Source organism: Colletotrichum lupini, chromosome 3 (genome assembly GCF_023278565.1).
Source record: "Colletotrichum lupini chromosome 3, complete sequence".
NCBI lineage: Eukaryota > Fungi > Ascomycota > Sordariomycetes > Glomerellales > Glomerellaceae > Colletotrichum > Colletotrichum lupini.
This window is the reverse complement of record NC_064676.1, coordinates 4,245,112-4,271,360: the sequence shown is the minus strand read 5'-3', so window position 1 is coordinate 4,271,360 and position 26,249 is coordinate 4,245,112. Positions and strand designations below refer to the sequence as shown.

The 26,249-nt window shown below is 54.4% G+C and overlaps 7 protein-coding genes across 7 annotated transcripts; 3 read left to right on the top strand and 4 right to left on the bottom strand.

Moving 5' to 3' along the window:
• On the bottom strand, window positions 1-1,385 carry CLUP02_06048 (uncharacterized protein; the record flags this gene model as incomplete). The annotated part of the gene is made up of 3 exons (XM_049285052.1): window positions 1-183; window positions 598-1,019; window positions 1,097-1,385. Coding segments are annotated over 3 exons (894 nt in total), but the record flags the coding sequence as incomplete, so codon positions are not given.
• CLUP02_06047 (transient receptor potential ion channel) lies at window positions 1,182-9,213 on the top strand (the record flags this gene model as incomplete). Its single annotated transcript, XM_049285051.1, has 29 exons — window positions 1,182-1,427; window positions 1,564-1,692; window positions 1,765-1,825; window positions 1,879-2,017; window positions 2,114-2,484; window positions 2,545-4,122; window positions 4,175-4,526; window positions 4,607-4,617; window positions 4,786-5,046; window positions 5,189-5,283; window positions 5,339-5,401; window positions 5,460-5,569; window positions 5,638-5,718; window positions 5,772-6,080; window positions 6,137-7,026; window positions 7,099-7,229; window positions 7,293-7,505; window positions 7,594-7,617; window positions 7,697-7,756; window positions 7,857-7,920; window positions 8,099-8,121; window positions 8,185-8,213; window positions 8,261-8,375; window positions 8,442-8,480; window positions 8,532-8,661; window positions 8,750-8,793; window positions 8,862-8,905; window positions 8,957-9,001; window positions 9,108-9,213. The coding sequence occupies 29 exons, from the start codon at window positions 1,182-1,184 to the stop codon at window positions 9,211-9,213; spliced, it is 5,763 nt and encodes a 1,920-aa protein (XP_049142194.1).
• Window positions 9,214-9,324: 111 nt separating this feature from the next.
• CLUP02_06046 (cytochrome P450) lies at window positions 9,325-11,927 on the bottom strand (the record flags this gene model as incomplete). Its single annotated transcript, XM_049285050.1, has 7 exons — window positions 9,325-9,426; window positions 9,489-9,531; window positions 9,608-11,032; window positions 11,111-11,288; window positions 11,359-11,497; window positions 11,567-11,648; window positions 11,845-11,927. 7 exons carry the CDS (start codon window positions 11,925-11,927, stop codon window positions 9,325-9,327), a joined length of 2,052 nt encoding a protein of 683 aa, XP_049142193.1.
• Window positions 11,928-16,299: 4,372 nt separating this feature from the next.
• Window positions 16,300-18,443, bottom strand: CLUP02_06045 (uncharacterized protein; the record flags this gene model as incomplete). Its single annotated transcript, XM_049285049.1, has 3 exons — window positions 16,300-17,183; window positions 17,243-17,578; window positions 17,639-18,443. 3 exons carry the CDS (start codon window positions 18,441-18,443, stop codon window positions 16,300-16,302), a joined length of 2,025 nt encoding a protein of 674 aa, XP_049142192.1.
• Window positions 18,444-20,900: 2,457 nt separating this feature from the next.
• CLUP02_06044 (uncharacterized protein) lies at window positions 20,901-22,341 on the bottom strand (the record flags this gene model as incomplete). The annotated part of the gene is made up of 7 exons (XM_049285048.1): window positions 20,901-21,000; window positions 21,145-21,410; window positions 21,472-21,544; window positions 21,592-21,712; window positions 21,769-21,835; window positions 21,893-22,130; window positions 22,199-22,341. The coding sequence occupies 7 exons, from the start codon at window positions 22,339-22,341 to the stop codon at window positions 20,901-20,903; spliced, it is 1,008 nt and encodes a 335-aa protein (XP_049142191.1).
• A 137-nt stretch (window positions 22,342-22,478) lies between these two features.
• Window positions 22,479-22,953, top strand: CLUP02_06043 (uncharacterized protein; the record flags this gene model as incomplete). Its single annotated transcript, XM_049285047.1, has 3 exons — window positions 22,479-22,648; window positions 22,710-22,734; window positions 22,825-22,953. 3 exons carry the CDS (start codon window positions 22,479-22,481, stop codon window positions 22,951-22,953), a joined length of 324 nt encoding a protein of 107 aa, XP_049142190.1.
• A 2,077-nt stretch (window positions 22,954-25,030) lies between these two features.
• On the top strand, window positions 25,031-25,821 carry CLUP02_06042 (uncharacterized protein; the record flags this gene model as incomplete). The annotated part of the gene is made up of 2 exons (XM_049285046.1): window positions 25,031-25,389; window positions 25,674-25,821. The coding sequence occupies 2 exons, from the start codon at window positions 25,031-25,033 to the stop codon at window positions 25,819-25,821; spliced, it is 507 nt and encodes a 168-aa protein (XP_049142189.1).
• Window positions 25,822-26,249: the final 428 nt, after the last annotated feature.

Below are 26,249 nucleotides of genomic sequence, written 5' to 3'. Positions count from 1 at the left end.
TTACTCTGATGCTTGTGGCTTGACAAAGATCACTTGTCGGTACGTATCGTCGCCGCTCACTTCCAGGCAAATTGTTCCTTGCTCCAATCCCGGACCCTCAATCTCTTGTTTCCTCACACCAGCAAGGACTTCGACCACGACGGGCCAGTCTAGACTGTTCAACCACACGACACCGCGGCTGGCCTAGACAGATGCCAGCGGGGGGCTCAGATGGGGTGTGCAGGTGCTGCCTTAGTTTGACTTTTTTTCCTCCCGTCTGGTTTTGCTCGCAGCTGCAACTTGCAAGACCTTGCGCCGCCGTCTGTTTTCACTTTGCATCAAGGCCCGGTACGTACTGCACTTTTGACAGAAGACTTTCGTAAAAAACTAATGCGCATTCGCAGCCTTTCCACCACAGTAAGCTGATGTTTACCATCTAATGGTCGTCGTATTCACTACCCGCCCCCTCTTCCTCGCAGTAGCCGCCCGCCACCGCCGCTAATACGCCTCGCGCCGTCGAACGGCCAAGAGAGATAGAGTCGGCGACAAGCAAGCCGCACCATGGCATGCTAATGCCAGTGCCGCCGCCAGTCTGGCGCCATGGTATCCTCACACTACCTTCCCCCAGACCACGCTGAGGAAATCAGGAACAGGAGGAGATGATGGGCTGGTTTGGCTGCGCTGGGCTCCAGAGAGGACCCAACGAGGGGCCCAGTTCGTCAGCGCCCCTGCGTGGGTCGACCCAATCCTTGGGCTATTACTGGACATTAGAACCAGCGCAAGGGCAGAGACGCTCTTGAGCAGGGTTGACGGCCTTCCGGCTGGTTGACGTTCCTTTGCACTCTGGAGCCTTTGGAAGTGCCTGGATGGGGCAAGGATCATGTCAGGGACGAGGTTCCAATCGAACCTGCGCCCGGTGGAGGTGACCAGGATGTTGAACACGACCTCCCACAGATGGTTCCTCTCCCCGTCTTGTCTTGTCCCAGTGGGAGAAGAGAGGAGGAGGAGACGGATCAGAGACGGTGCTAGCAGCTGTGGTTCTGTGGACGAAATCCGTCAAGCAGCAAAGCAAGAGGGAAAGCGCGAGTGGCTCGGAGACCGTCCAGATTGTTCGTACCGTTGTTCGTCTGCGTCTGGTGTGCGTGCGTTACCCCCATCCACACCAATCCGCACGCCATCCCAGGGTCCATGTCCCTCTTTGCATGGGGGGCCCGTGGAGGAGAACAGACGACGCTGAGGTCGCTTCCAGGCTTGGGGCCCCATCTCCCGCCAACCATCGATCGCCAATCGCTTCCCCTTCTCGCTTGTTCGTGTCGTTCCTTTTCCTCCTCTGTCTCTCTCTGCGTCTTGTCTCTGCTCCCTCCCTCCCTCCTCCCACTCCACCACCACCTCCTGACCGGCGTGCATTCTCAGCATCGTCACCTTTCGCTCGTTTCATATACCCGCCCGTGGACTTTAGCCTCTTTTTTCAGCCACTGTCTCTCTCTTCGCCTATCTGGCTGTTGAAGAAACTCTCTCTCACTCCAACACACTGCTCACTCTCTCGATCTATCATAACCTCCGACGCCCACCTCACCACCATAGGTTTTCAACCTGCTTCCGCTGATCCATCTCTTTCGGCGTACCAGAAGCCTGATACGGGCTCATCCCATCGACACCCTTCGGGCTCTGCAGAGGGACCTCGCGGCCAGCCCATATTCCTCTTCTTTCCAGGTTGATCCTCGGCCTCTTTTATTTCATCTCTCTCGTGTCATTCTGTAGAAAGCTGTGCTTGCTTCTTGTTAGCCTCTTACCATTTCACAATCCTTCGACTTCACTAGTACAATCCGGTTACTTGTTTCCTTTGGTCCACGACTCTCGCAATATACCCTCCCGACGCGACGACGACGACTCGAATAGTATCACTCAATTCACCAAAGAAAACTCACAACCCGGTCCCCGACGAACACGGAACCCCCTATCTCTCTCACCACCAAACTCGTTATCAAAGCGTATCAATCTGTTATAGCAGGGAAAGGGACGGCATCAATCGCCGGGAGTACAGGAGAAAGAAGCACAAAGAGGCTCAAAAAGTATAGACTTTGGATATACCCACCATCACACGGCTTTGGGAAACATTTTCGATTCCCGACAGACCGACGAACAACGAATTTTCAACCACAACTTTGTTTTTACAACACAACACAATGACGCGAACCGCGCCCAACTGGGGCCCGAAGCGCCTTTTGGCCTTGGCCACCGCATTTGCTTCTAGCACCCTCGCCGACTCCATCCTCAAGACCAGCAGCTTCACGACTTGCGGCAACGATACCGCGATTTCCGTCCAGAAGATTGATATTCAGTACAACAACGACAACAAGACCGTCACCTTCGATGTAGCAGGAACGAGCTCCAAGGTTCAGAACGTCACAGCCATCTTGGATGTCAGCGCCTATGGCACTGCCATCTACTCCAACACCTTCAACCCATGCGAAGCAGGAACCTTTGTCGAGCAGCTCTGCCCTGGTATGTGCTAGCTGTCGATGAGTTGACTTTTCGATTACGGAAAATGCTAACAAATCTCAGTCCCCGCCGGCAGCTTCTCTGCTCGTGGCACTCAGAAGATTCCTGATGAGTATGCCAGCATGGTCCCGGATATCGCCTTCGCAGTCCCCGATATCGCCGCTCAGGCCAAGCTTCAGCTCAAGACCCTCGATACCAACGAAGAGGTCGCCTGCATCACGTCCCAGGTCACCAACGGTAAGACCGCCAGCGTCGCTGCCGTCTCTTACATTGCCGCCGGTGTTGCTGGTCTCGCCCTTGTCGCCACTGGTGTGTCTGCAGTCAGCTCTGCTTTCGCTGGAGGCAGTGCCGCCCTCAGTGGCAGTGGCACTGGAGGTGCTGGTACCATCAGCCCCAGTTTCACAGAGGTTTTCGGATGGTTCCAGGGCATGGCCATGAACGGCATGCTTTCTGTCAGCTACCCTCCCGTCTACAGCAGCTTCCTCAAGAACTTTGGTTTCTCTTGCGGCATCATTCCCTGGACCGACATGCAGGTCGCTATTGACAACTTCCGTGGTGCGACCGGCGGTGATTTGAGCAAGGACAGCGTTGAGATCCTCAAGAACAGCACTCTCATTCTCGCCGACGGCTCCACCGTCGACGGTGGCAGCGCCCTATTCAAGACCAAGCGTGCCGTCGAGACATTCCAAGCCCTCGTCCTCAGAGAGATTGAGACCAGCGTCAACGGAACCACCAGCGGCGACTCTGACGACCCGGTCACTACTATCAAGCAGAAGGTTCAGGGTATCACTGCCTTTGTCAACACTCTCAGTGTCCCCAAGTCCAACACCTTCATGACCGTTCTCCTCATCGTCGCCATCGTCATTGCCGCCATCATTGTCGGAATTCTCCTCGTCAAGGTCATTCTCGAGTTCTGGGCCCTTTTCGGTAACTTCCCTAAGGGTCTTGCCGGATTCCGTGAGCACTACTGGGGATCTATTGCCCGTGCCATCACCTCGCTCATTATGTTGCTGTACGGTATCTGGGTTTTGTACTGCATCTTCCAGTTTACCAACGGTGATTCATGGGCTGCCAAGGTTCTTGCCGGTGTCAGTTTGGGTATCTTTACTGGCATTCTCGCCTTCTTCTCCTACAAGATTTGGAGCACTGCTCGCAAGCTGAAGCAGGCCGAGGGCGATGTCAGCGGTCTCTACGATGACAAGAACAACTGGATGAAGTACAGCCTCTTCTACGAGTCCTACAAGAAGGACTACTGGTGGATCTTCGTCCCCGTTATTGTCTACCTGTTCGCCAAGGGTTGCATCCTTGCTGCTGGCGATGGCCACGGCATGGCACAGACCTCTGCCCAGCTCGTCGTAGAGGGTCTCATGCTATGCCTTTTGCTGTGGAGCCGTCCCTTTGAGCGCAAGTCGGGCAACGTTATCAACATCACCATCCAGGTCGTCCGCGTTCTCTCGGTTGCCTGCATCCTCGTCTTTGTCGAGGAGTTTGGCATTGCGCAGACCACCCAGACCGTCACTGGCGTTGTCTTGATTGCCGTCCAGTCCGCTTTGACCGGTGTGCTCGCTCTTCTGATCATGTGGAACGCGATCAACGCCTGCTGCAAGGAGAACCCCCACCGCAAGCGCAGAAAGGAGATGGGTAAGTCTGCTTCCACGCTTTTTGAATACCACGTTACTGACCCCCTTTACAGAGAAGATGCAGCGCGACATGGACACCCTCACTCCTCTGGACGCCCGCAACTCCCTCCTCATGGACCGCAAGGATCCCGAGGCCGGTACCACCTTCTCCATGTCGAGCGTCCCCGAGAAGAAGGACCACCGCCCGGAGTCTCCCGACCACTACATGGGCGCAGCGGGCAACGCTCCCTACCGCCCTCTGGCGCCAAGCACGCCTTATGGCAACGCGCACCACGACCACAGCCGCGAGAACCTCGTCCTCGGCGCGGCACCCATCGCCGACCGGGCGCCAACACTGCCCAACGTGGGCGGCGACTTCAACCACAACCCCCACGGCGGCTATGGTGGTGGCGGGTACCGGGGAGTGTATCACTGAAAGAAAAGCCGAAAGAATCGGGAGACGGCTTGACTGGCGTGTGTACCTGTTGGAATGACAATGAACATAGAAGTGTGGAATGTATGACATATGGATCTCTCTTAGCTGTTCACAGAGATTCCAGAAAGGAAGCCACTTATATCCTATTTACTTTTTCCTTTCCTTATTTCTTATTTTATATTTTCAAAAAAACTTATTTCCTTGGGTCTGCTCATCATTTGTCCGTCTCTCTCATTTTTCCTCTCAAAGATATCTACGGATACACACAACAACGTTTTACAACCTCTGCAAACACCAATGGTTATGATATCGACGGCTGCCTCTCTGTGTTTCTCGTTTCTTTTTGCCTTTTTGTCGTAAAGGAGAAGAGGAAGAAGGAATTGGAGGGACCCTTGTATGCAGTCGTTATCAGCAACTTACACAACCAAGCAGGCCCGATATCCCCACAGGGGATATACACGTTTTATGACCGCAAGGTAATCTTCTTCTTTGGGGTTCAAAAGGCGGAGGGTTTGCATAGCGGAGGAAAGGGCCTCGGATAAGTATATACCTACAAATGGAACGGAAATTAATAGTCTAAAGTGTGTGATTATTGAGTGATGAGTGATGAGTGAAGTTGAAGGGAAGAGGCTGACGATGTAGACGATATCAGACCATTGGCTCTGGGAGTGTGTTTATTGTGATAAGTTCAGGTACAACGGTCTTCGCAGAGGAGTAAGAAACTCAAGGCAGCTCAACAAAGAAAATGTTCAGGAAACCTCGCTCGCCTTTGTCTTGTCGCTAAGGAAGGAACACATGGCAGGGACGGGCCACTCTTTCTTTCAGCGAGGTTTTTGGTGCACAGTTGCCTCCGTTAGACCGGCGTGTGCGAGAGATTGCATCTAGGCACTGTAACCCACGCATAAAACACTATTGAGGCACAGTGCGAGCAGAAAGGGCTGCCCCTCATCACCCCACTGAACGTCATCCCCACGACGGCAACTCAAACTTCCAAAGTTGGTCTCACAGCATCCCACTTGGCTCAAAGTTGGCGGTTCCAGCCTTGCTCTGCATTCGTTTCTTCCGCCCCTTTTTACGGGCCTCATCTTGCGGCCATCTCAGTTACACGGCTCTGATCGTCTCTGATCTCTCCCCTCATCAAACTTTCCTGCATCTGCAACCATCGGCTTGGCATCCCGGCTGGTCGGCGACGCCTGCAGCACACACACACACACACACACACACACAAAAGGAAGCCGCGCTGAAAGTTGCTCTTGCCAGAAAAACCATCCACCTGTTTTGGCAGAAGCTGTCGGCAGATCCCAAGGCCAGCCCAACATGAGTGAGTTGCAAAGAGCTTGGGCCAAGAGGAAACTCGACCCCATGCATCCTCTACCGGAGCCCCTCAACGACCTCGACGAGGAACCCGAGACCGATCAGCTCCCCGAGTTGCCGGAGCACATGGACGACGGAGACTCCTCCTCGGCCTCGTCCGCCTCCTCCGCTTCTTCTACCGGCACAATCATCCCATCTCCGAGTCAGAACCTCTTTGCTCGACCGCAAGGGTAACGTACTTTTCTCTTGCCCTCTGCTGTTCTTCCCCTCCCGCCATTGCCACGAGGCCCGAGGAAGGAAAACAAGTTTGCGCTCACACCAAGACGCTGATATCCGCTTCTAGTGTGTCGAGGGGCCGCACGCTGGAGCAAATCCCGTGGACAACCTACTTTGAGAGAGAATTGTTCCTGAAGCCCAAGGTCGGAGACGATGACTCTGCCACCGTGACGTACCACGCCTACCTCAATTCCCCTGTCGGGAAGGGACCCCTCTTCGTCATGCACCACGGCGCCGGCTCTTCTGGCCTCTCATTTGCGGCCCTCTCGTCCGAGATTAGGAAACGCCTCCCCTCGGCCGGCATTCTTTCTCCGGATGCTCGCGGCCACGGCTCGACAGTCATCACGGACGGCACCGAGCTCGACCTCAAGCTCGACGTCCTGACGGAGGACCTGTTCAGCGTCATCCAGCTGACAAAAGCCCAGATGTCTTGGCCTGAACTTCCTCCCGTCATTCTCATCGGACACTCGCTGGGCGGCGCCGTCGTCACGGATCTAGCCAAGTCGGGGAAGCTGGGCAACGCCCTGCTCGGCTACGGCGTTCTGGATGTCGTGGAGGGCTCGGCAATGGACGCTCTGCAGAGCATGCTCACATATCTCTCAACGCGGCCCACCGGCTTCGCCAGTTTGCAGTCCGGTATAGACTGGCATATCCGCTCGCGCACCGTCCGCAACTCGGTGTCGGCGCGGACGTCGGTGCCAGCGCTCTTGGTGTACGACGACTCCACCGACCCGACGAGGCCGTGGCGGTGGCGAACGGATCTGGCGGCGACGCAACCGTTCTGGGAAGGCTGGTTCGTCGGCTTGAGCAAGAAGTTCCTCGAGGCGAGGGGTGGAAAACTGCTTTTGCTGGCGGGTACGGACAGATTAGACACGGAGTTGACGATCGGTCAGATGCAGGGTACGTTAACGTTGCTCTCTTTTCCCCGTACCATTCTAGCTAGATAAGAGCTGACTGACACCCTGGCAATAGGCAAGTACGCATTACAAGTGTTCCCGGAAGCCGGACATTTCATCCAAGAGGATCTACCAGAGAAGACGGCGCTGGCAGTCGTGGACTTTTACAGGCGGAACGACAGAAGTGCCTTGGTGTTGCCGCCCAAGGTTGGTGACTTACTGAAGCAAGGCAAGAGAGTCTAGGGGTACTGTGCGAATATCATTCCATAGCAAAAGCATACAGCCGCCCTTTTCTTTTCTCGTACATTCATAGTTATACCCCTAGCTTTCGTGAGCTTGGTCAAGCAGATGAAAGGCAATCTATGCGATGGATCTACCACCGAGTCTAGCAAACGTTCCAGTACATCTCATTACTGTGTGACCCTGAACCTCTCCCAGCTCTCTGCCATACCAAACATCGACTTTGATAAGTCTACGCCTAGCGTCTTCAAGTCGTAGAGGACATCTGCGGCACACTGCCATTACGTACAACCGCATGAACTTTATTTGAACTCAACAATAGCTTCAATAGGAAGCAGTCGTTTCTCCGAGCATGGTAAGATACGCACAAGGCGCAGTTACACAGGAAGTTTAGGGTTTTTAATCAAATGAATATGTCTGACCCCAGCCTCTAGTTGCTGCCCTTTGACCGTCTCTGGCCCTCATTGAGATCCTTTCTTTCGGCACCGGCCTGTGTTCTGTTTCTGTTCCTCCTTATGTAAAGTGCCCCAGCTGAGCAAGGTGGTTTCCTTTCATATCGCACAATCTCAGACAGCAAGGTCAACTCTCCCATAGCTGGCCAACTGGGCATCCATTGGTTACATTCCATTCTGTGGTGAGATCCTCTTCTCCGTACCCTGTAAGTGAACCCCCCTGAGTGCTCTTTTCCCAGTTTTGGTAGCACCTCGGTAGTAATTGCTGTTTGAAATTCCAAAGCCTCTATATTCCTCCGTTCTAAAGCGCGTATATCATTGTGGTTGAGAAAAGAGCCTTTTGTCGGTTTGATTGCGTCCTGAACATGTGCGTTTCTCTCCAAGCCGAAAGCCCGATAGGCGCATACGTTCGTTGGGCGACTTGCTGCCTGTAGAATGCTGCTTTCTAAACTCCTAACACGTGTGAGTAGCTCTTGGCCCTTGCCGTCGGGTCGTTTGAGTGCACCATCGCCTCTATCCATTCTCGCACATGTTGCGGGAGCCTAGTGAGTATCTCGTCGCGCGAAAAGCGACTGGCGTGGTTGTCGCAGATTTTCTTACTCGGAGAACAACTCGAATCAGAGACCGCTTCTTCGCCCTGCTGACTGGTGTTCCAGATTGGGTATGTATCATGTATAGAATATACGGGGGAGAAGCTCCCAGTGCCATGTTATACCTCCCATGCAAGGTCTTGAGGGATTCCGGGAGTCATAAGGGCGTAAAGCTTGTACCAAACGCAGAGAAGCGGCGATAGTAGGCTACTGTGTGTTTGCCGAAGGACTCTCTCCCAATCGTGAACCGGCTTGAGGAAATCATTCCTGACCCTGGGACCCCCAACCGGATCTATTTAAAGGTGGGAGTCAAGCGCTTTGTAATTACGGTAGAGCGATCGCGCTCAAGGCAAGCTGGTGAGAGAGTACGGAAGAAGGTGCGGATAGAGAGGGTAAAAGTCTAGCTATAGCAGTTACAAGAAGATAATGATATGCAAACAACAAGATCTTCCCTCGTTCTCGTCAGCCAAGTCCAGGAACGTTCAGGACGTAATCGCGACTGGGAAGTAAAAAGAGTTCACCCCCTCCGGTGCTGAACTGGGGGCTACATCTCTTAGTGCTCATGCTGGGACTCGAACTCGAACTCGGAGCCTGTCGTCGAGTAGGCTGTAGGCGTAATCGCTAGTCGACCGTGAACCACTCCACCACCCAGCCAGTTTGACCTGACCCGTCGACCCAGACGGGCGCCTGCTGGCTGGTGACGGGAATGGAGTTGAGGGGGGGTATATAGCCTTCCCTCGCCGGTAATGTGTGGGAAGGTGAGGAAGGTACGGGCCGGTCGTGCCTGCCTGAATGACCAAAAGCACCTCAGGTTTGTTTACCTTGATCGAGATGCGCCACCTACCTGTCGTACCCGGCATAGAACTCAGCGATGTAGATTGCTTGCTTCGAAAGGGGATAAAAGGTTGAGAATTACCATGGGTTTCAAGACGTTAATGAGCTATTTACGGGAGGACTCGGTTTCTTTCTGGACGGACTCTCTTCCCTTAATTTAAAAACCCAATTGATGACCTCTCATGTTCAAAACGAATATGTGCTATTGTTTCCAACGCCCTGTTCTTCTATCCTTTCCCAAGCACCAAATGCTATCCAGAACACTCTGCTGGGACAGACCTCGCTCGTCTGCGCGCTCAGCGTGCCCCCTTTTCCCATTATATACGTCATTTTGTGTTCTTCACACATACCAGGAACCCAGCCCAGTTCGGTCCAGCCAGCCAGCCAGTCATGCTCACATCATTAATTACAGCACAAAGCACATCCTACACTCTCCACACACCCCTACACACGCGCACAAGCACCTCACCAACCATCGACGACCTTGACGTACACGTGCAAGCCCTTTGACGGACGCGCCGTGACGCCGCCCTTGATAGTCATATTCTTCTCGTCGTACTCCTCCTTGTTCTTGAGGCTGAACTCGAACCGCCCGATCCACGAGGCGAGGATACACGCAAACTCGGCCTTTGCGAACCCCTGCCCGATACAGCTCCGCGGCCCGTGGAGGAACGTCATGAAGGCGTAGTTGCTCGTCGCGCCACCGCTGTTGGCCGTCTTCTTGGTCTCCGCGGCGTCGCCGTCGCGCGAGGGGAGCCACCTGTCCGGGTTGAAGCGGCCCGCGTCGGCGCCCCAGAGCGAGGTGTCCTTGTTTGTGGCCCACGGGCAGAGCATGATGCGCGTGCCCTTGGGCACCTTGTTGCCGTCGATGACGGTGTCGACGGCGGCTTCGCGGAGGGTCATGGGCACCGGGGAGTAGTAGCGCAGGACCTCGTTGCAGACGGCGTTGAGGTAGGGCATGTGGTCGATGTCGAGGGCCGTGATGTCGCCGGGCGTGCCCGGCGTCGGGAGGCGCTCGCGGATCTCGAGGCGGAGGCGGGATTGGACCTCCGGGTTGAGGCAGAGGCAGTAGATGGCCCACATCATGGCCGAGGCTGTCGTCTCGTGGCCCGCAGCGAGGAACGTCATCATCTGGTCGACCAGGTTGTCCTCGGTGAAGCAGCCGGACTCGAGCGCTACCGACAGGATGTCAATGTCGGTGAGCTGCTTGCGCTCCAGCTTCTCCTTTTTCTCGCGGATGAGCTCGCGGCAGGTGGCGCGGATGGTGTTGGCTGCCTTTGCGATGTCGCCGTTGCGCTGCAGGGGAAGGTGGTGGACGAGGTTACCCGGGAGGAGCAGGCCAAGGACCGCGAGGACCTGGGCCTGACGGCTCGGCTTGAAGACGTGCTGGTAGGTCTGGTTCAGGGGGTTCGCCGGGTCGCGGATGGCGCCAAAGTCGCGGCCCATCCCGGCCATGCCGATGATGTCTAGCGTGGTGCGCGACGCCCAGTTGCCAATCTCCAGGACGGCGGTGTTGGGGCCCAGGGCGGCCTTCTCCGGGTCGGTGAGCCCTTCGGTTGCGCTCTTCGCGGCCTCGGCGTGGACGGCATCGGTGATGGCCTGGACGCCCTCGCATGCCTTGCTCCAGAAGAGCGGGTACAGGTCCTTTACGTGACGGAAGGCAAAGGCTGGCATGAGGTTCTTGCGCTGGACCTTGTGGTCGTCGCCCTCGGCCAGCAACACGCCGATGCCGAGGATGCGGCCAATGGACGAGCGGACGGCGCCGGGCTTCTTGAAGTCGTAGTTGTGGGTGACGAGCACCTCGGCGAGGGCCTTGGGCGACGTGATTAGGAGGCGCTCCTGGTTGAACAAGCCGCGGTAGCGAATGATGCCTTCGTGAGGGATGGTGTTGATCCTGTGTGGCGCACACATTTAGTCTCTTTCACGTCACATGTCAAGACAGCTTTCTCTCTCCCCCCGGTGTTCTACTCACCATTCAATCATGGGCACGCCAGTCGGCTCACGCATGATCCTCGGGTACTGTCCCATCAACCAGTGATCACCTTTGGGCCCCGGAAGCGAGCGCAGAGAAGAGAAGTACTGGGGGAACAAGAAGACGACAAAGATGCCCCAAGACAGCATCTGGAAGGCAAATGCGCCCACAAAGGCGACTAGAAGGTGACATCTCGAGAATACTGGTTGTCGCAGGGCCAATAGTACGGCGATCGCAGCCGAGCTGACGGACACTCCGCGCCAAGGGACGCTCATTGTTGCGGTTGTTCTTCGAGTCTTTTTTCCTCTTGAGGAGCGTTGTCTGCGTAGCTAGTTCTCTTTGATGACGACGACGAATCCAACGTCTACGTTGCGACAAAAAGGCGAGCTGTCCGAGTTTCGAAATGAGCAAAGCGAGATCTGTCAAAGACTGCGTCTAGAACTCTCGTAAAAGGACCTCAATGTCGAAAAGCGCGCAATAGACGGTTTCGTTGGTGCTATGTCTTGTTGACCTGGGAGGTTTGCGTAAGTCGCCAGCACTTTTCCCAATGACACGCAAATGAAGAAGCCAGCCTGGGCGTTTAAACTCCCGGGTAAGGGTAAGGTTATGTAAGGTAAATGGTAAAATAGACAGAAAGGAACAACAACGGATCAAAGCTGTTTCTTGAAGTTTAAGCTCTCAATTAGAAGGGAAAAGAGGTGGTGGTGGCGTGTGGTAGGTAGAAGAGGGCAGACAAGGCGAGGCAGATCCCGCGTGGAATGAGGGCCGGGTCGATCTGTTTCATGCGTACGGGGTTGCAGACATGGAACCAAAGCATCGCCAGCACATGCACACCCAGGCAAGCCGCAAAATAGAGAGAAACACACACAGGAAAGAGAGGATCCACGCACGTACCGCGGTTTCTATGGGAAGTCCCTTATTTGCTGCGCTGTTCCAACTGTTCAGTCCGTAAGGTAAAGTAGGCACTTGGTTCCTCCAAAAGTCCGTTCTTGGGTTGTCCCTTCAGACAAGGGGCCGTGGGGTGGTGAGTTTTGGCTGTCGGAGACCACAGATGGGCGAGACGATGGAGAACGGAGTTGGGATGAGACGAGACGCGACGGGATGCCGGGGGTGGTTGGGAGAAGGGGTGAGTGAAGTTCTTCAAACGACGAACCCGGCTTTTGTTGTATTCTGATTATATCTCAACCGGAAGAAAAAGATATGAAGAGTACCGTATTGTTGTCAATTCTGGGTTGGTGAATCTGAGAAAGAAGATCTGAGATGTTATCTCTGATGAAAGTCGATGAAGCAACCACACGCTAAAAGCACGTGGCATCCGAGGTCAATGGAGTGAGCAAGGGTGGTGGAGGAGGAGGACGTTCCCCTACTAAAGTAAAGAAGCAAACGAGATGGGATGCTGGGGAACGGAGCTGGAGTGATGACAATGAGCCGGTCTGCCGTTGGTTGCAAGCTGCTCTGCCCCCCTCCAAAAGAGCCCCTAGCGGATTTCTTGGCTTCGTTCTGCAGCTCGGTGGAGAGAGAAAGAGGGCTCGGCTCGATTGCTTGACAAGGGAGCTAGATAGTTGTACGTATTTCGTTGCCTTTTTTCGTCTTTCTTCCTCCTCCGTCTTGGTATCCGTAGGCGATTCATGGTGTATAAGGTATATCACCTCAGCATCCCGACTCCGTCTTACTCTCTCTACCTGCGGATACGTTCTCTGCAGGACGCCCGGGATTCAGAAGTTCATCCGCAAAAAGGCAGCAGCACCACGTTCGACGAATCGGCACATGACCCGCGACTGGTGGTTGTTCAAAAAAGGTGGGATGGTAGGGGGAGGGGTGCTATGGATGATGAGTACACTACATTTTGCACCAGGCTCGAATTGAATGCCATTCTCGTCCTAGCTCGCCGTGGATTGGTTGTGTCGTGTCTTGGAAACCGAAAGGCCCAGCTCCAGCTTGCCTAGATATCTGGAAGAAGTTTAGAAGGGGAACTAAAAGTCCGGGACGGGATTTGAGGGGGGTCCCTGGCCATCGTCCCAGTCCAACGGGCTTCTGGGATGATTTGTTTGCCCGATCCCACCCTTCTTCGTTCGCTTGCTGTTCTTTTCTTCTTCTACCGTGCTAGGAAAATCCGGCGGGATGTTGCCGCCTTGGAAATCCTTGGGAGGGCACCGTCCAGTCTCTAGCTGTGCCAGTCTTGTTCCGTTTGCACTCAGTCGTGGCGCTCCTCTGCCTTTGTCTTGAGTTCCAACATTGAGTGCTATGTACGCAATACGGGTTACCCTCTTCTCGGTGTAACATTTGGCTCACCTTGGAGCCACTACCCGTCCTCTCCTCGACCCCGAATCCCGGACTAAAGAGAGTGAGCGAAAGAAAAAAGCAAAGGATACAACGTTATTGCGATTCCAGCGACTCGGTCCAGTCCCATGCCGATACCACGCCAAGCTTGGCCGTGCGAGGCAAAGGCGATTGGCTCAGTCAGAAAAGTCCGACTTGATCGTTTCGGATGGTCCCTTCGATTGGAAGGGGGACGCAAGGCCAAGTCGCATAGCATGCCTGTTTCAATCGCGTGGACAGTGCTCTTCTCTTCTGCTTCGTCTTCCTTTTCTACACTTTCGCCTTCATCTCCAGGACGAGTACCGCTTGCAGGAATACGGGGGACCTTTACCCAAACAAGGTAATCGAAAGCCTCTCTTACCAAGAGCCTCACTCTCTTACTTCTCGGTTTGGCCCCTCACCCGTTCAAACAAGCAGAGCCTTGGGCTATTCTCTGCAAAATGAGTTAAGAATGGGGCATAGCACAGCATCAGAAGACGTCCCGTCTGGACGACCAGAGGAAAGCCAAATTCAAACTGATTTGTCAAGAAGAACCATAACTTAACTTTGCCCCCCTGAACGCCCAACTTCAACCCAAGTCGTTGCCGTTGCGTTCTTGAACCAAACATCGGGCTGTTCTGCTACCCTCACCCTTCTGTTCTGACTATCTTTTTTAACAGAGAGACGCACAGGCCTAAAACCTGACGTAGACCACCAAATAAAAGGTGGTTAAAACAACCCAAAAGGGCCAACACAAGACAACGGGAAACATCAAGCGCAAGAAACACAACAAGCAGCACCGCCACCTTTAGCCTTCGCCTTCAACGGCAGGCCTTGTTTCCGTTCCGCCGTCCGTGGAGGTGAGGCTCAAAATCAAGAAACCCTTCATTCAACCCATCCATCTTCCTACCATTCTACCACGCTAAAGATAGCTTTTGGTGATACAAACCCTTTTTACCGCCTCTTTAACGACATTGTCCTGCCTGCCATGAACCCAAGCGTCTTGTCCTGCTGCTGGCAGCACACGTCCGCCCCCCCCCGCCCCCCCCCCTTATTTCTAAAACATTTGATAATGCACCGCCCGGTCATTCGAAGCGAATGCTGCACCGCTCGGGAGGAAGCGGCAATCTATGACAGCTAGGAACTGTGGCAGAGCAGCAGCGACTCTGCAGTTCTACATTCGGGTGGCAGTCTTCCGTGGCATCAGAACAGCAGTCAAGATGTGGGGTGATTAAACGGCTGAAATAACACAACACGGGTCCCTAAAGAGTCTAAATCACACCCACACTGTAGATCTGCCCCTCTGGGCAGAATGCACAGTTCCCGTGATGACGGACGCCACGGATGCCACGCAAAAGGGACCACATGGATAACGAGGCTCCAGCCAATGGGAAATACGGCCAACCTTTTCCATCATTTATCATCCATTTTCGGGCCGCGAGGGGCTCCCGTTCGCATTCGCTTACACGTCTCTGCATCGATGCCTGTCTGTAAGCCAACTTTCCACTTCAAACCTTGGCAAAGAACAGAATATACAGCGTCGAAAGATAGATCGCAATCAGCAGAATGATGTGATACCACTGCCTGCGTGTCCATCTGTCTGTCTCCCCATGTTAACCCAGCCACTTACACGCGATACACACCTCGCCACCCGCTTTCTCCGAGGGTATCATCACAACACTACCATCTGATATTCTCCAAAAACTCCCATGATTCGTGATCCCCCTCTCGTACGCACGCGGCAGAAATAACACAACCACCCAAACTTCCGACGTCCTACGAGCAATGAGGTAGGTGCCCGCCGGAACTGCACCCCAGATACTTAACCATCCCCTCTTCCTCTTGTCCCTCTCCTCGCCGCCACTAACCCGCCATCATCCCGGAAGTCAAGGAAACCCCAAGCAAAACCTCCGAGAAGTCTGACTTCGTCGTCGTTCTCCTCGGGTCTCCTCCCCCTCTTCACACTCTTACTCCGCACCCGACGGGACAAGACCCGCCTCGATAACCCAAAACACCGAATCGGGCCAGGGTCTAACATCCACAGAACCGCAAAACGTAAACCGGGCACGACACTGCCGCCCCTCCGTCCCGACGGATTTCACACGGGCTACTGAGACCCCAAATTCCGTTCCGTGCCGTCCACATTGCATTCTCCGCCAAGTTCGTTTTCCAACGGCTCAAAGGGAAGTGTTCGCCGTCCAAGCATTGCCTAGAAGCTAAGAGTTTGTATGTCAACCAAGTCCCGTGATGTCTCATATCAATACCTGTGTGCCTGCCTACTTTTGAGGTCAGCTATGGAAAACCTATGCCTTAATCCGCGTAGGCCAACAATTTCACCCATACACTTGGATTCTACAACGAGATAGTCAGAAAACGGAATATGAGTGGGATAGAGTCATGTATTCGTCTGCTCAACTAACTAGAACCAACTAGACTAGTTTGCTGTGTCGCTTCCACCATGTGCGCGGTGTCGCATTGTTTGCGTATCGTGGCTTACAGGCCAACACCAAATAAGTGAGTGCCCCCCTGAAATGTGTTGATGATGTGTGCACTCAGGCTGGCCCCCCAAGTGGTCAGCCCTTAAAAGCAGTCAGATCCAACAGACCTCATGAATCCTACCGAGAGACTTTGGATCCTGAATCATGCCATCACGAAGATGACGATCCCTGATTCCCTGAAACGCCATGACCACCGAAAAAATAAAAGAAATAAACGCCGTGGTCGATCTGTGTAAAAGGTCATCCTGCATGCCGAACCGAGCCTTTCCACGAAAGAAAATTGCAGACTGGTTAGTGAAACTGTCCCCCATGTCCAGTATACCAATTACGTTTCCAATGGCCACGCCGTCCACGCCTACGCTGTCCACAGCCGCCAAGTCCATGTTGACTTCCCTATTCCCGTACCCATGGGTTGGCTTGAAGCGACACATCATTCTCACCACCCATCATACGCCGATGGCTTTCGTCGGGTGCTGTTAGGTCTCCGATCCAAGGGCCCGGAAGGACTGCCGGCAGTGAGGTTCGGTTCGCGGGGTTCAGATATCCGTTCCCATGGAGCCCTTCAGGCACGCCAAGAGCGGTTGGCGCAGCTCCGTTAGGGTGGCGTGCGAGTATCGGAACTCCCTGCGTCGAGGCGCTCCCGTTCTCTCCTTGACCTGCAAAGCCAGTCGCCTGATGATGGTGTTGATGCAGGTTGGAACCGGAAAACGACACCTGTGATATAGCACCGTGGTTCGTACGACTGGAGCCGTTGGATGGGAAAGCTCCACGAGGTGGGAGCAGAGCAGGAATCGAAGCATGCGCTCTCCTACTACTTTCGTATGCGCTGGATACTGGTCTGGGCCGGCTGCTGCTGAATGTTGGTGACCCTGGCCCTTGAATACCAGTACGAGGTCGAATCCTACGCCGACTTTCACCGCTGTCTGTCGGGGGAGAGCGGCGTTCACCATGGCTAGATCCAGATCCTTGCGAGCGGTTTGAGTCGTCCTGCGCAAGACTGGCGTCCCTGTCTCGCATGTAGCCAGCGTAACCAGCAAGACCTCCAAGATTCACCTGACCACGATTGCGGTAGTACCGGTCAAAGTTTGGGTGTGTGGATGTGATCCTGGCTTCGTGCGGCACCTTATCTCTGCAGTAAGGGCAGCTGTCCGACTCCTCAAACCATTTCTTGATGCAGTGATCACCAAACACATGTTTGCATTTGGGCAGTCGCAGCGGAGCCTCCTTCACGCCCTCGGGTGTTTCCACACCGAATTCATTGTAGCAGATGACGCAGGCTGTCAAGTCGTGTTAGTATTTTTTCTCTCACAATAGAGCCAGAATCCTTATAACTCACTTCTTTCGCTTTCTGATAGCTCGGTAATCGGAACGCTCTGAAGAGATTGGATAGCCGATGAAGACGCCACATATTTCGTGGTCACAGAGCCACGCATGAACTGAGCGGCCCGAACGTGGTCTTCTTCCAGAGTCATAATATGACGCGCCATTTGCGTTGGATTTCCAGCCAATGCTATGACCTGTTCGAGCGCGCTTCGGTCGGAATCGACATCACTGTCGGAAAGAGGGCTTTGTCTTCTGGACGCGCGCCGAATGGCAGGAACTCGACGTCGCTCTGGATGGTGATGCGAGCCCAAGCTGCTTGATGAGCTCGAGGCTCCAGAAGATGAGGCGCCTGTGATATTCCGGGCATCATTAGCAGATAGAGTCTCAGGTACAGGCAAACCCCACTCACCTGAATTAGGTTGATGAACGTCATGCGGCGGATTGGGGAAGGTTGCAGTGCTGCGGTGGAGAGCAGATGAAGGAGGAGCAGATCCAAACTGGATGCTGGCCCCAGAAGATGGTGCTTGATTTGTACCTCCAGTAGAGTCTGATGTCTCGATCTGGGGAGGATTCAGGGCTGCCACAAGGTGTTCTGAGCTAGTTTGTGCTACGGGAGGAGTTGATGTATTCACAGAGTGAGAAGCCGTGTTAAAGGCGTTGTGGCGAGGTGCAGCATTTTGCCCACCAAAGTTCCTCTCAGAGCTGGTGTAGAACGGCTGGCCTTGTGCCGGATGGCCTGCTGGTAGGGCTGTCGAAAGATTGAATCTCACCGGAGGGAGCTGCGTATGAGGGAACGACGGCTGCATGGTTGGAGGGCCTACCATCTCGCTTGGGGGTGCCCCTGAGTAGCCACCAGCCACATTGCCAAAGTTCGGAACAGGTACATGGTTGTAGTAAGGTGCCTCAGAGCCCGAGTTCGAAGGCCGGTGCTGGGGTGCCGGATGTCCCCGGTGGTTCATCATGTGAGGTTGGTGTTGCCAGTGATATGGCCCAGGTATCGGTGGCACTTGAGGCTGCCAATTTGGGTAATTCGCTGAAGAGTGAACAGGGTCGTAGTGCATTGTTGAGCGGTGCTGTGGCATCCCAGGGAGTTGCTGTTGACCTTCTCTGTTGAGGAAATAAGGGCATCGTGGTCGCTGTTGTGCGTACGGGTTCTGTGCCTGACCCTGAGGCTGCTCCGGATGATGGTATGCGTAATCCATGGCTTCGTCCATGCTGTAAATCCCTTCCACCGTTGCGTGAGGAAAGTCCTCTAGCCTGTCGCTGTGAAGCCGGCTTCTGAATTGTGGCTAGTATTGCCTGTGTTGGAGAATCACAGTCTCTCTTTCACCAAATGACTTGGCTCTTTTCTTTATTCCCCTCCTTGTTGTCGCTTGATTTCCCTGTTTGTATGCAGCTGCACGGCGTCGCTCGCTTGCTTCTTCTAAGCCCTTGTTCAATCGATCAGAAGGTGCGTTCGTCGTCGTACAAGCTGCCGGTGGTCGAGGCAAGCGGATCGTTCAGATGAGGGGGTTCCGAAATGAATGTGGTGTGTTGGCAAGTCGTCGCAGACTGACTGGAGGAGGGGTAGATGCGGCCGAGTGGGCGAGTCTGGAGGTTTCGGAATGCGTTCAATTAAGAGTCGTCGCTGGTTTTATCGATGGGCGATAAAGAGTTTCCAAGGTCGGCTCGAAATGTTTTCTCCCCAGTAACCCATCGAGGTTTACTTTTTTTTGGTTGTAGTTCGTGTCCTTTAGGCGTGATGCACAAGGTGCTCAAACTCCCAGCCTCAGTAGGGTGGTACCTGGGGTGGTCGAGGCGGAATGAAGTGTAAGAGTCGAGCGGGACGTGATGCGGCTGTGAGGTGAGGGGCGCTGCTGCTAAGACACTGGGATGGGCCGCTGGATCATGCCGCTTTCAGAAGTTAGTCGGATGTTCGCAAAAGAGCGGGATGCAGGCGTCTGTCTTGTTTGGCCGTAACAGGTAAGATGCAGTCTGGGTAAGGACGATGGAGTTTCATGCCGTGGGAATTTTTTTAAGAAAAAATGAGAGAGGAAAAACGACTGTTTGGCGTTCCTCGTAACGAACTGGTATTAAGAGCGGTCTGTGTCTCTTAATCTGCTTGTTCGCTCTTACTCTTGTCGCAGGGCGGTGATGGAGTAGGGATGAAAGGAGGAGCGTGTAAGAGGATTGTGCGTGGGAACCATTCAAGGCGGGGGATCGAGGCAGAGGGATGGGATACCTTATATGGATGTGGTGTGTATGAGTATCGTTGAGGATGACTACTCAGGAGGAGGCTAGGCAAGGTGAGATGGGCCAAGTAAGGCAGTGAAAGGAGCAGAGCGAGGGCGAAGGCAGTCTGTTCGTCTTCTTATTAGGTAGACGAAAAGAGGGGTGACGGTGACTCGATGGGTTTTGGTTTCTCTTGTGACAGGCTGCATACGTTGTGACGCCGATGTCGCCGAGCAAGGGATATTGGTCGATGGGGTTCGGGAGGGAGACGTTGGAAGGTGAGGTCAGGTTAGGTTCACGAGCGGTCGGTGGGCGGCGAAGAGTATCGGTGAGACGACGATGGCTCGGGAAGAGAGGAGGAAGTGGGAAGAAGAGACGAGAGACGGCCACCGGGGGTTGAAAAAGGGAAGGGAAGGCGCGGCAAGGAAAGAGGGGTGGGTAGGCAGTCTTGGGTTTTGTATCTCGTCGCAGGCAAGAAGGAAGGGAACCTTGGGGACACCAGACACCGGACACCAGACGCCAGACCGACAGACACCACCACTTATTGAGGCAAGGTGTATTAGTAGGGAGGCAAGAAAGGTCGGTTCGACAGGGCCATGGACGAGCGACGGAGAGACGAAGGAGGAGACACTCCAGCCAGGCAAGGTCTAAGAGACAATGGGAATGGGTGGAAGGGAACCGGAAAGGAAGACGAGGCGAGGTCCAGACAAGGCACCGGAAGCCAAAGCAAAAGCCCACCTTGGACCTCACCACCCCCAGAGGTATAAGTCAGGTATCTCGCTCACACTCACCTCACACTCGACCCTCACGAAGGACAGGCTTGGAACAAGACCAGTGATGATGGAGCCCTTCGCAGAGAGTCCCACGCAATGACACCGGGACGGGGGGTGGACTAGCAAGAGCATACATACGTACATGTGCAGAAAGAGTGAGGGAAACCATGCAAGACGGGACCGAATTGGTAGACTGCACAATCAATACGGCTGGGCCGGGCTGGGGCTGGTTCGAACCGACCGGCGTTTACTTTACGGTACTGCTAGCCAGCTAGATATTGCTACCGCTACTCCTCCGATGATCCAAAGGGCAGCCCATGACCGGGGCCATGTTCCATGTCCAGAAAGTCATGTCGTTGCAGGGCAGAAAGGGCGGTAATTATGGGCTAGGTTGGATTGCTTTGCTCCAACAGGAATGGATTGGACCAGAGCGAACCAAAGACGACGAAGCAAAGTGCCGCAACGCAAAGCACAGCAGCAGAGCAGAGGCACACACACACACACAACACGCTGCACACTGCACACAGAGCACTACTTTGTATCCGTACACACAGCACAACATGGGCAGGGCAGGCAAAAGCTGGGCGTGGCATGGCATGGCGCTGCACTCCCGCCAGGGAAGACGGCAGACAATAGCCCAATGGGGGGTTCGGGTCAGGGAGCAAGGGCAGAAAAAAAGACCGGGACTCAGAAGACGATTTGCCGTGAGAGGAAGATACACGCTGGGGGTACGGTGCGGAAGTAAGTGTGAGAGTTAGAGACCACTGGGTGAGCGCCGAGCAAGAGACTTGCAGGGCCATGCGCATCCGCCGACCCAGTCCAGTTCCCAGCTGGGAGCCATTTTGTTTCCATTCAACGAGGGGCATTTGGGTTTGCATTTTGCCCTCATAATAATGCCATATCCGACTCGTCCATCGTTTGGCCCTCTCACCTCGCCTCGGGACCCCACGAAGCCTTCCCTCCGGTGACCGAGTTGAGTGTACGGCCGGGTCCACCAAAAACAATGATAAGCAGTAAGAGTAAGCCAAACCAGGGCTGGAAAATACTGAATATTGGACGTGGCTGTCTGTCGGGAACAGCGACAGGATCAGTCTGGAAGGAAGAAATGACGGAAATTCGACCGCGTGGCCTAGTCCAGGCCGGGCGGGTGCTGATTGCTGGCGCCGCTCTGTTGGCAAAGATGTTTATTATCCATTGCTGCTTCGGGTGCCGGTCTACTACTACGGCGGAAATGTGCTGGATGACTGGGTACGGCTACCTTGTGCGATGCCCTCATTTTGTTCGCAGTGGTCTTTCCCACGTCAATGTTCCACATGTAAGCAGGCCCGGCCCTGGGGTATGCGTGGCTCCGTCTCTTTGGAGGGGCAAGCTATGTGACATGGACTGCGCTGGGCGAGGGTTAAATGAAAAGTCCCTTGTCGGGTGCTCATCAGGCTTTGGAAGCGGAAGCTGGAAGCGGATGAAGAGGCAGAAAGAGAAAGGCCAAGACAAGTTCGGATCTGAGACTGAGAGTCAGTGAGCCACGAATACACCGTACTTGCGTGGGTATTCGTACCCTTTGCTTCCCTTGCCCTTCCCTTGAGACTGAGGGTAACTTTTTGCAGCCTGCCTGGCACGCTTGGCTAGTGCCCCCGTCCGAGGTGAGCCACCAAAAGTGAGCGAGACGTGAGCAACCTTACCAGACATGGGTAGCGAGCGGGTGTGTTTGGGTCGTTGTTGGCTGTTCGGATCCCACGGGGGCGGGCGGGTGTCAGTCGGCGGCGGCAAGGCACCTTTCCTTTCCTAAACACTTTCAGAGGCGGCGAGGGAAGAGACGAATTGTGATACGCCAAAGACTGGGTCGACACCAGGTCACAAGCACCATCCTCAATGGCGGACGAGCGGTGGTTGATGGTGGCGGCGGTGGACAGGGAGAGGCTTGAGGATGTGCTGCAAGTTGCAGCTAGGTCTCGTCATTGCCAACAGGTGTCGCCTTTCTCTTGAACCATATATTGACCATTGCAGAAACCATGTGAGTTGGTATCCGCAGTTGACCATTTGTGGGCGGATCGATGCACAAGGGCGGTAGACTGAAAGTTTCCTTGCTCTCAAAGAACCATACATGATGGAGCCGGGGCCTCGGGAGCATTGCGAAGAATGAAAGAGTCGGCAAAGGAAGAGCATCTTATCCGTTCGTGACCACATCCATGATCAAACTGGGCTGGAGGCCTGAACAGATGGATGAAAGTGAGGGGAGTCGCTGATGCTGGAGGCGTGTAAAGTGAGATGTATCAGGAAAAGCGGGCGCTGACGGGAATGCAAGCGCACCGCATCGGCACATCAGCATATTGGCACCATAATCAGCATCAGCAGCCTCAGCAGTTTACTACAATTCGGAAGCGACGATATGCTGGCCTGCCGGAAACGTCTGAGCGTGGACAAATTCTCTTTCCGAGGTTCGTTACGCTGGAGTCTTCGCATTCCTGCCCGCTGATCAGACTGACAGACGGAGCTGAGAACCCACTCACTTACCACTCCAGCTGTCTCCCCCCCCCCCCCCTTTGGAGGGAAGTCCCAAAAACTCCGCCGTGATTCCACCGGGCATCATCATGTCGTGACCGGGTCGTGAAAGGACGAAACCTTTCGGCCGTGGTGCGAAAGCGGTATGTATGTAAACGTCAACGACCGGGGGCCATGGGGTGTGTCAGTAGGTCGCAACGGCAGTCCTGGGCCCTGGCTTCAGTTGGTCAGCTCCATCTAAGTGTGAGTGAGGTGCTCACATGAACCACCTGAGCTCGGCCGGTCCAAGCAGGGCAATCAATAATACCACACGCTCGCAATGTTCTTCGAAAGGTATCAAGTATCAATAAATACGGTCCAGCGCCCTTGCCACGGATGAATGACCTGTGAGGCTGTGTCTAGAAACGTTTCTCGTCACGCTGACCTGCGAGCTCCTCACAGTACACCTGGTAGGCTGGCCCTGGTCATCACCTCAGTGGGCACAGCATGGCTTACTGGGCTTGCAGGATACTGGCATGATGATAGTGACGAGGGGTTGGCGACCCTGTAGGCTGTAAGGTAATCACTCACCAATTCACTCACCACTGCTCTGCATGCTCTCTGTCCGTCGCACTCCAGACGCAAGCCAATTCCCACGCCGAAGAAAATACACTATTCAATAGCTCGCTGCCACCACAAAACCACAAATCATGGTCGGATTCTCACAGGAAGCTACACTGAAAGTAGTATGGCTTCGGGTGTGAGAGATTGTCTCTGGGTCCGTGTGATTCGACTTGGCCTGAGAGCAACCAGGGCCGGGCGATAGAGTGAGTGAGGGTAAGAACGAAAGTGAGAGTGAGAGTGAGAGTGAGACTAACACACAACTAAGGCAGGCTTGTCAGGTGTTACGAAACTCAACTTGATCGACCAGTCGCACGCGCCATATGCGAGCCCTTCGCAGCACCAGCATGTTTTCGGCTTGTTATACATGAAGACGGCCTTAACACCCGCCATGTACCCTGCCTGTCGTCCTCCACTATCCGTCCTGCCTGTGCTGTGGCTCTTGGCTGCTAAGACGAGTGAGGTATCCGTATGGATAGGTGGTTGTCTCGTACTTTCTGCCCTTGGAAAACCTGAACTCGCGGCCTTCCCTTACCAGAAGGTGTCTTTTGCAGCTTGCCTCGCAGCGATGTACGGATACCTTGCGCAGTAGTAATTGGGGCACTTTATACTCTGTGAGTCCTTCCTGGTCGATAAGTTAGTTGGTTATTCATCCGCTCACCTTCCCTCATCTGGCGAATAGAAGGACAGACCCTGAACTTGCATCCAGACTGGGGTCCTGCCATCCAAGCTTGCTTCGCCGGCAAGTCTTCTTTTTCCTTGCAACCGCCCTTCGGCCGTTAACTCACCCGTCTTGAAAACGAAACATCTCGTCGCCAGCCTCTTTGCAATATCTATCCTCATATGCCGTCTTTTGCAACTTCAAGTCTCACAAAAAGGACTCATAGTGAAGCCTACTCTCAAGCTGTCCGGTTCAAAGTTCAAACTGCCGCATCCGACGGCTTCTCTTGCGTTTGCCCTCTTCTCCCCGGTATTTGCGAGACACGGTGTCTCCACAACTTGACCTCAGCCGGACAGCCCTCGATCATGAAATGCACCTAAAAGAACCCAGCAAGCCCGTGATGCTGCGGACTCCCTGCTCGCCTCTCACCGGTTTACTGGCCTGCTTGCCAGATCAAAACCAAAGGTCCGAAAGTGACGAAGCTGCTGTCGGTCCACACCGTGTGCTGTCTTACTCGGCCGTGGTTTTGTTTTGCTCAGATGTATCCCGTATGACGGCGAACTTCCCAACTCCCCAGCGGGTGTGAGTACACTGACTGTGGCGGAATTGCGACCGCCTTTTGAGGAAGCACGAGGGGCCCGACAATCCGCCGAGCGTGCCGACAAGATGCCATCGAAAAGAATGCTTTGAGATGCTCGCTACGTACACCTACTCATTGCCAGCAACATTTACGGAAGGTTTTCTCAAGTCGATATCCTTCGGCAGTTCCTCGCTCGTTTTACCATTGATCGACGTAACCGAGCCTGGTCTCTCTCAGCATCATGGCGAATCCTATCATCAAGTGGTTCGCGCTACCTTACCTTACGGATGGACTGACCGCCGACTTGCCGGCCGGCGTGCACCACCTATCCGTGAGGTAGACACACGATAACGATAAGGAGGGGCAGCAGGAGGAGGGGTAGGGGAGGGTGTTGTTACGACAGGGAGGGGCCAGCTAGCTGTTGGGACCAGCCACCAAGGAACCATCACTTTTTTTCTCATTCATTACACCTTTACAATGTCGTACGCCATTCGTATTCCTCGGTTTTCCCCCTTCTCGTCCCTCTTTCCCATGGGTCTTCTTCACGAATCCCACTTCACAGTCGTTGCTGACCCTGTCACCCGGGCAGTGGTCGACAAGTACAGATACATTACGGGAGAGGAGGGGCCGTGGGGGCCTGCCATGATCAACTTGGACCGTTTGCGCCGGGCCGTTCACACCACACTCTTCCATTGTTGGAAATCCAACCACTTCGCTCCCACCACCTTCAAGACGTGCCCCGCCTTGGGCCATGCTGAGGTATGCTCCCTCATCTGCATCAGCAGCGCAATCAGCTTTTGTCCCAGGCGGAAGATACCATTATCGGCCCCCATCTGGTTGGACCCCTGACAGTGACTCACTTCGATTCTGAGTCTTGAGACCTCCCAAGTCCTCGCGTCCTGTCACTGTTCCCAACTGGCCAGGGACCATCCGTTTGACCCAGGTGGTTCTCAGATTCAAAAATAATCCAAAACCTCACTTTTTCCGAGTCTGCGCCCTCACAATTTCGCACACCCCCTACCAACAAGCTACGTCATAACAGGTTCTAGCTCCCCCTCCGAAAGGAACAGACACGAGGGAAATGCAAGGACCCCGCGGCTTTGTCCTAACAAGACCCCAGTCACGACCCTGCTGCAAGACCACCTAGCTTCGAGGAGATGATACTTATCCATTGGCTGGAGCCCTTTTTGGTCGCTAACCTCGTCTCTCATTCGTTTTCGAAGCAGCGGGATCCCCGCGAAGATCTTCTGAGCCCTGGTTCGCGCTAAGATAAAGTGCTCCGCCGTCTGCGCTCGACACTACTGTTATCGACTACTTCGGTGAGTCTTGTCTCTGTCCCTCCCTTCTCTTGTCCCACCTCCCTGTCCCTCGTCCCCCGTCGCCTGACCAAGTGAGATTTTACTTAATTTCACTGACTTTTCCCGCCAAGTCAGTTTGTTTTGCTTCAGATGTTCGTCTCATCATTCAGCGCTCTAGGCTCGCCACAAGGGTGGACTGCCTCAATTCTTGGGACCCCGAGTCAGCACCATGGCAAGCGCCCAGGCGTGCCCATCCATGTCTATTCTCTCGCCTTGTTATCGCCCATGGCGGTGGAGGTCGCATCATCAGCAAACTTTTCTCACTCGGCAGCCATTTACCGCATTTGAGGTTGAGCCAAGCCTCAAACGTGGGATCCAGCTTGACTGGTCTTTTCAGA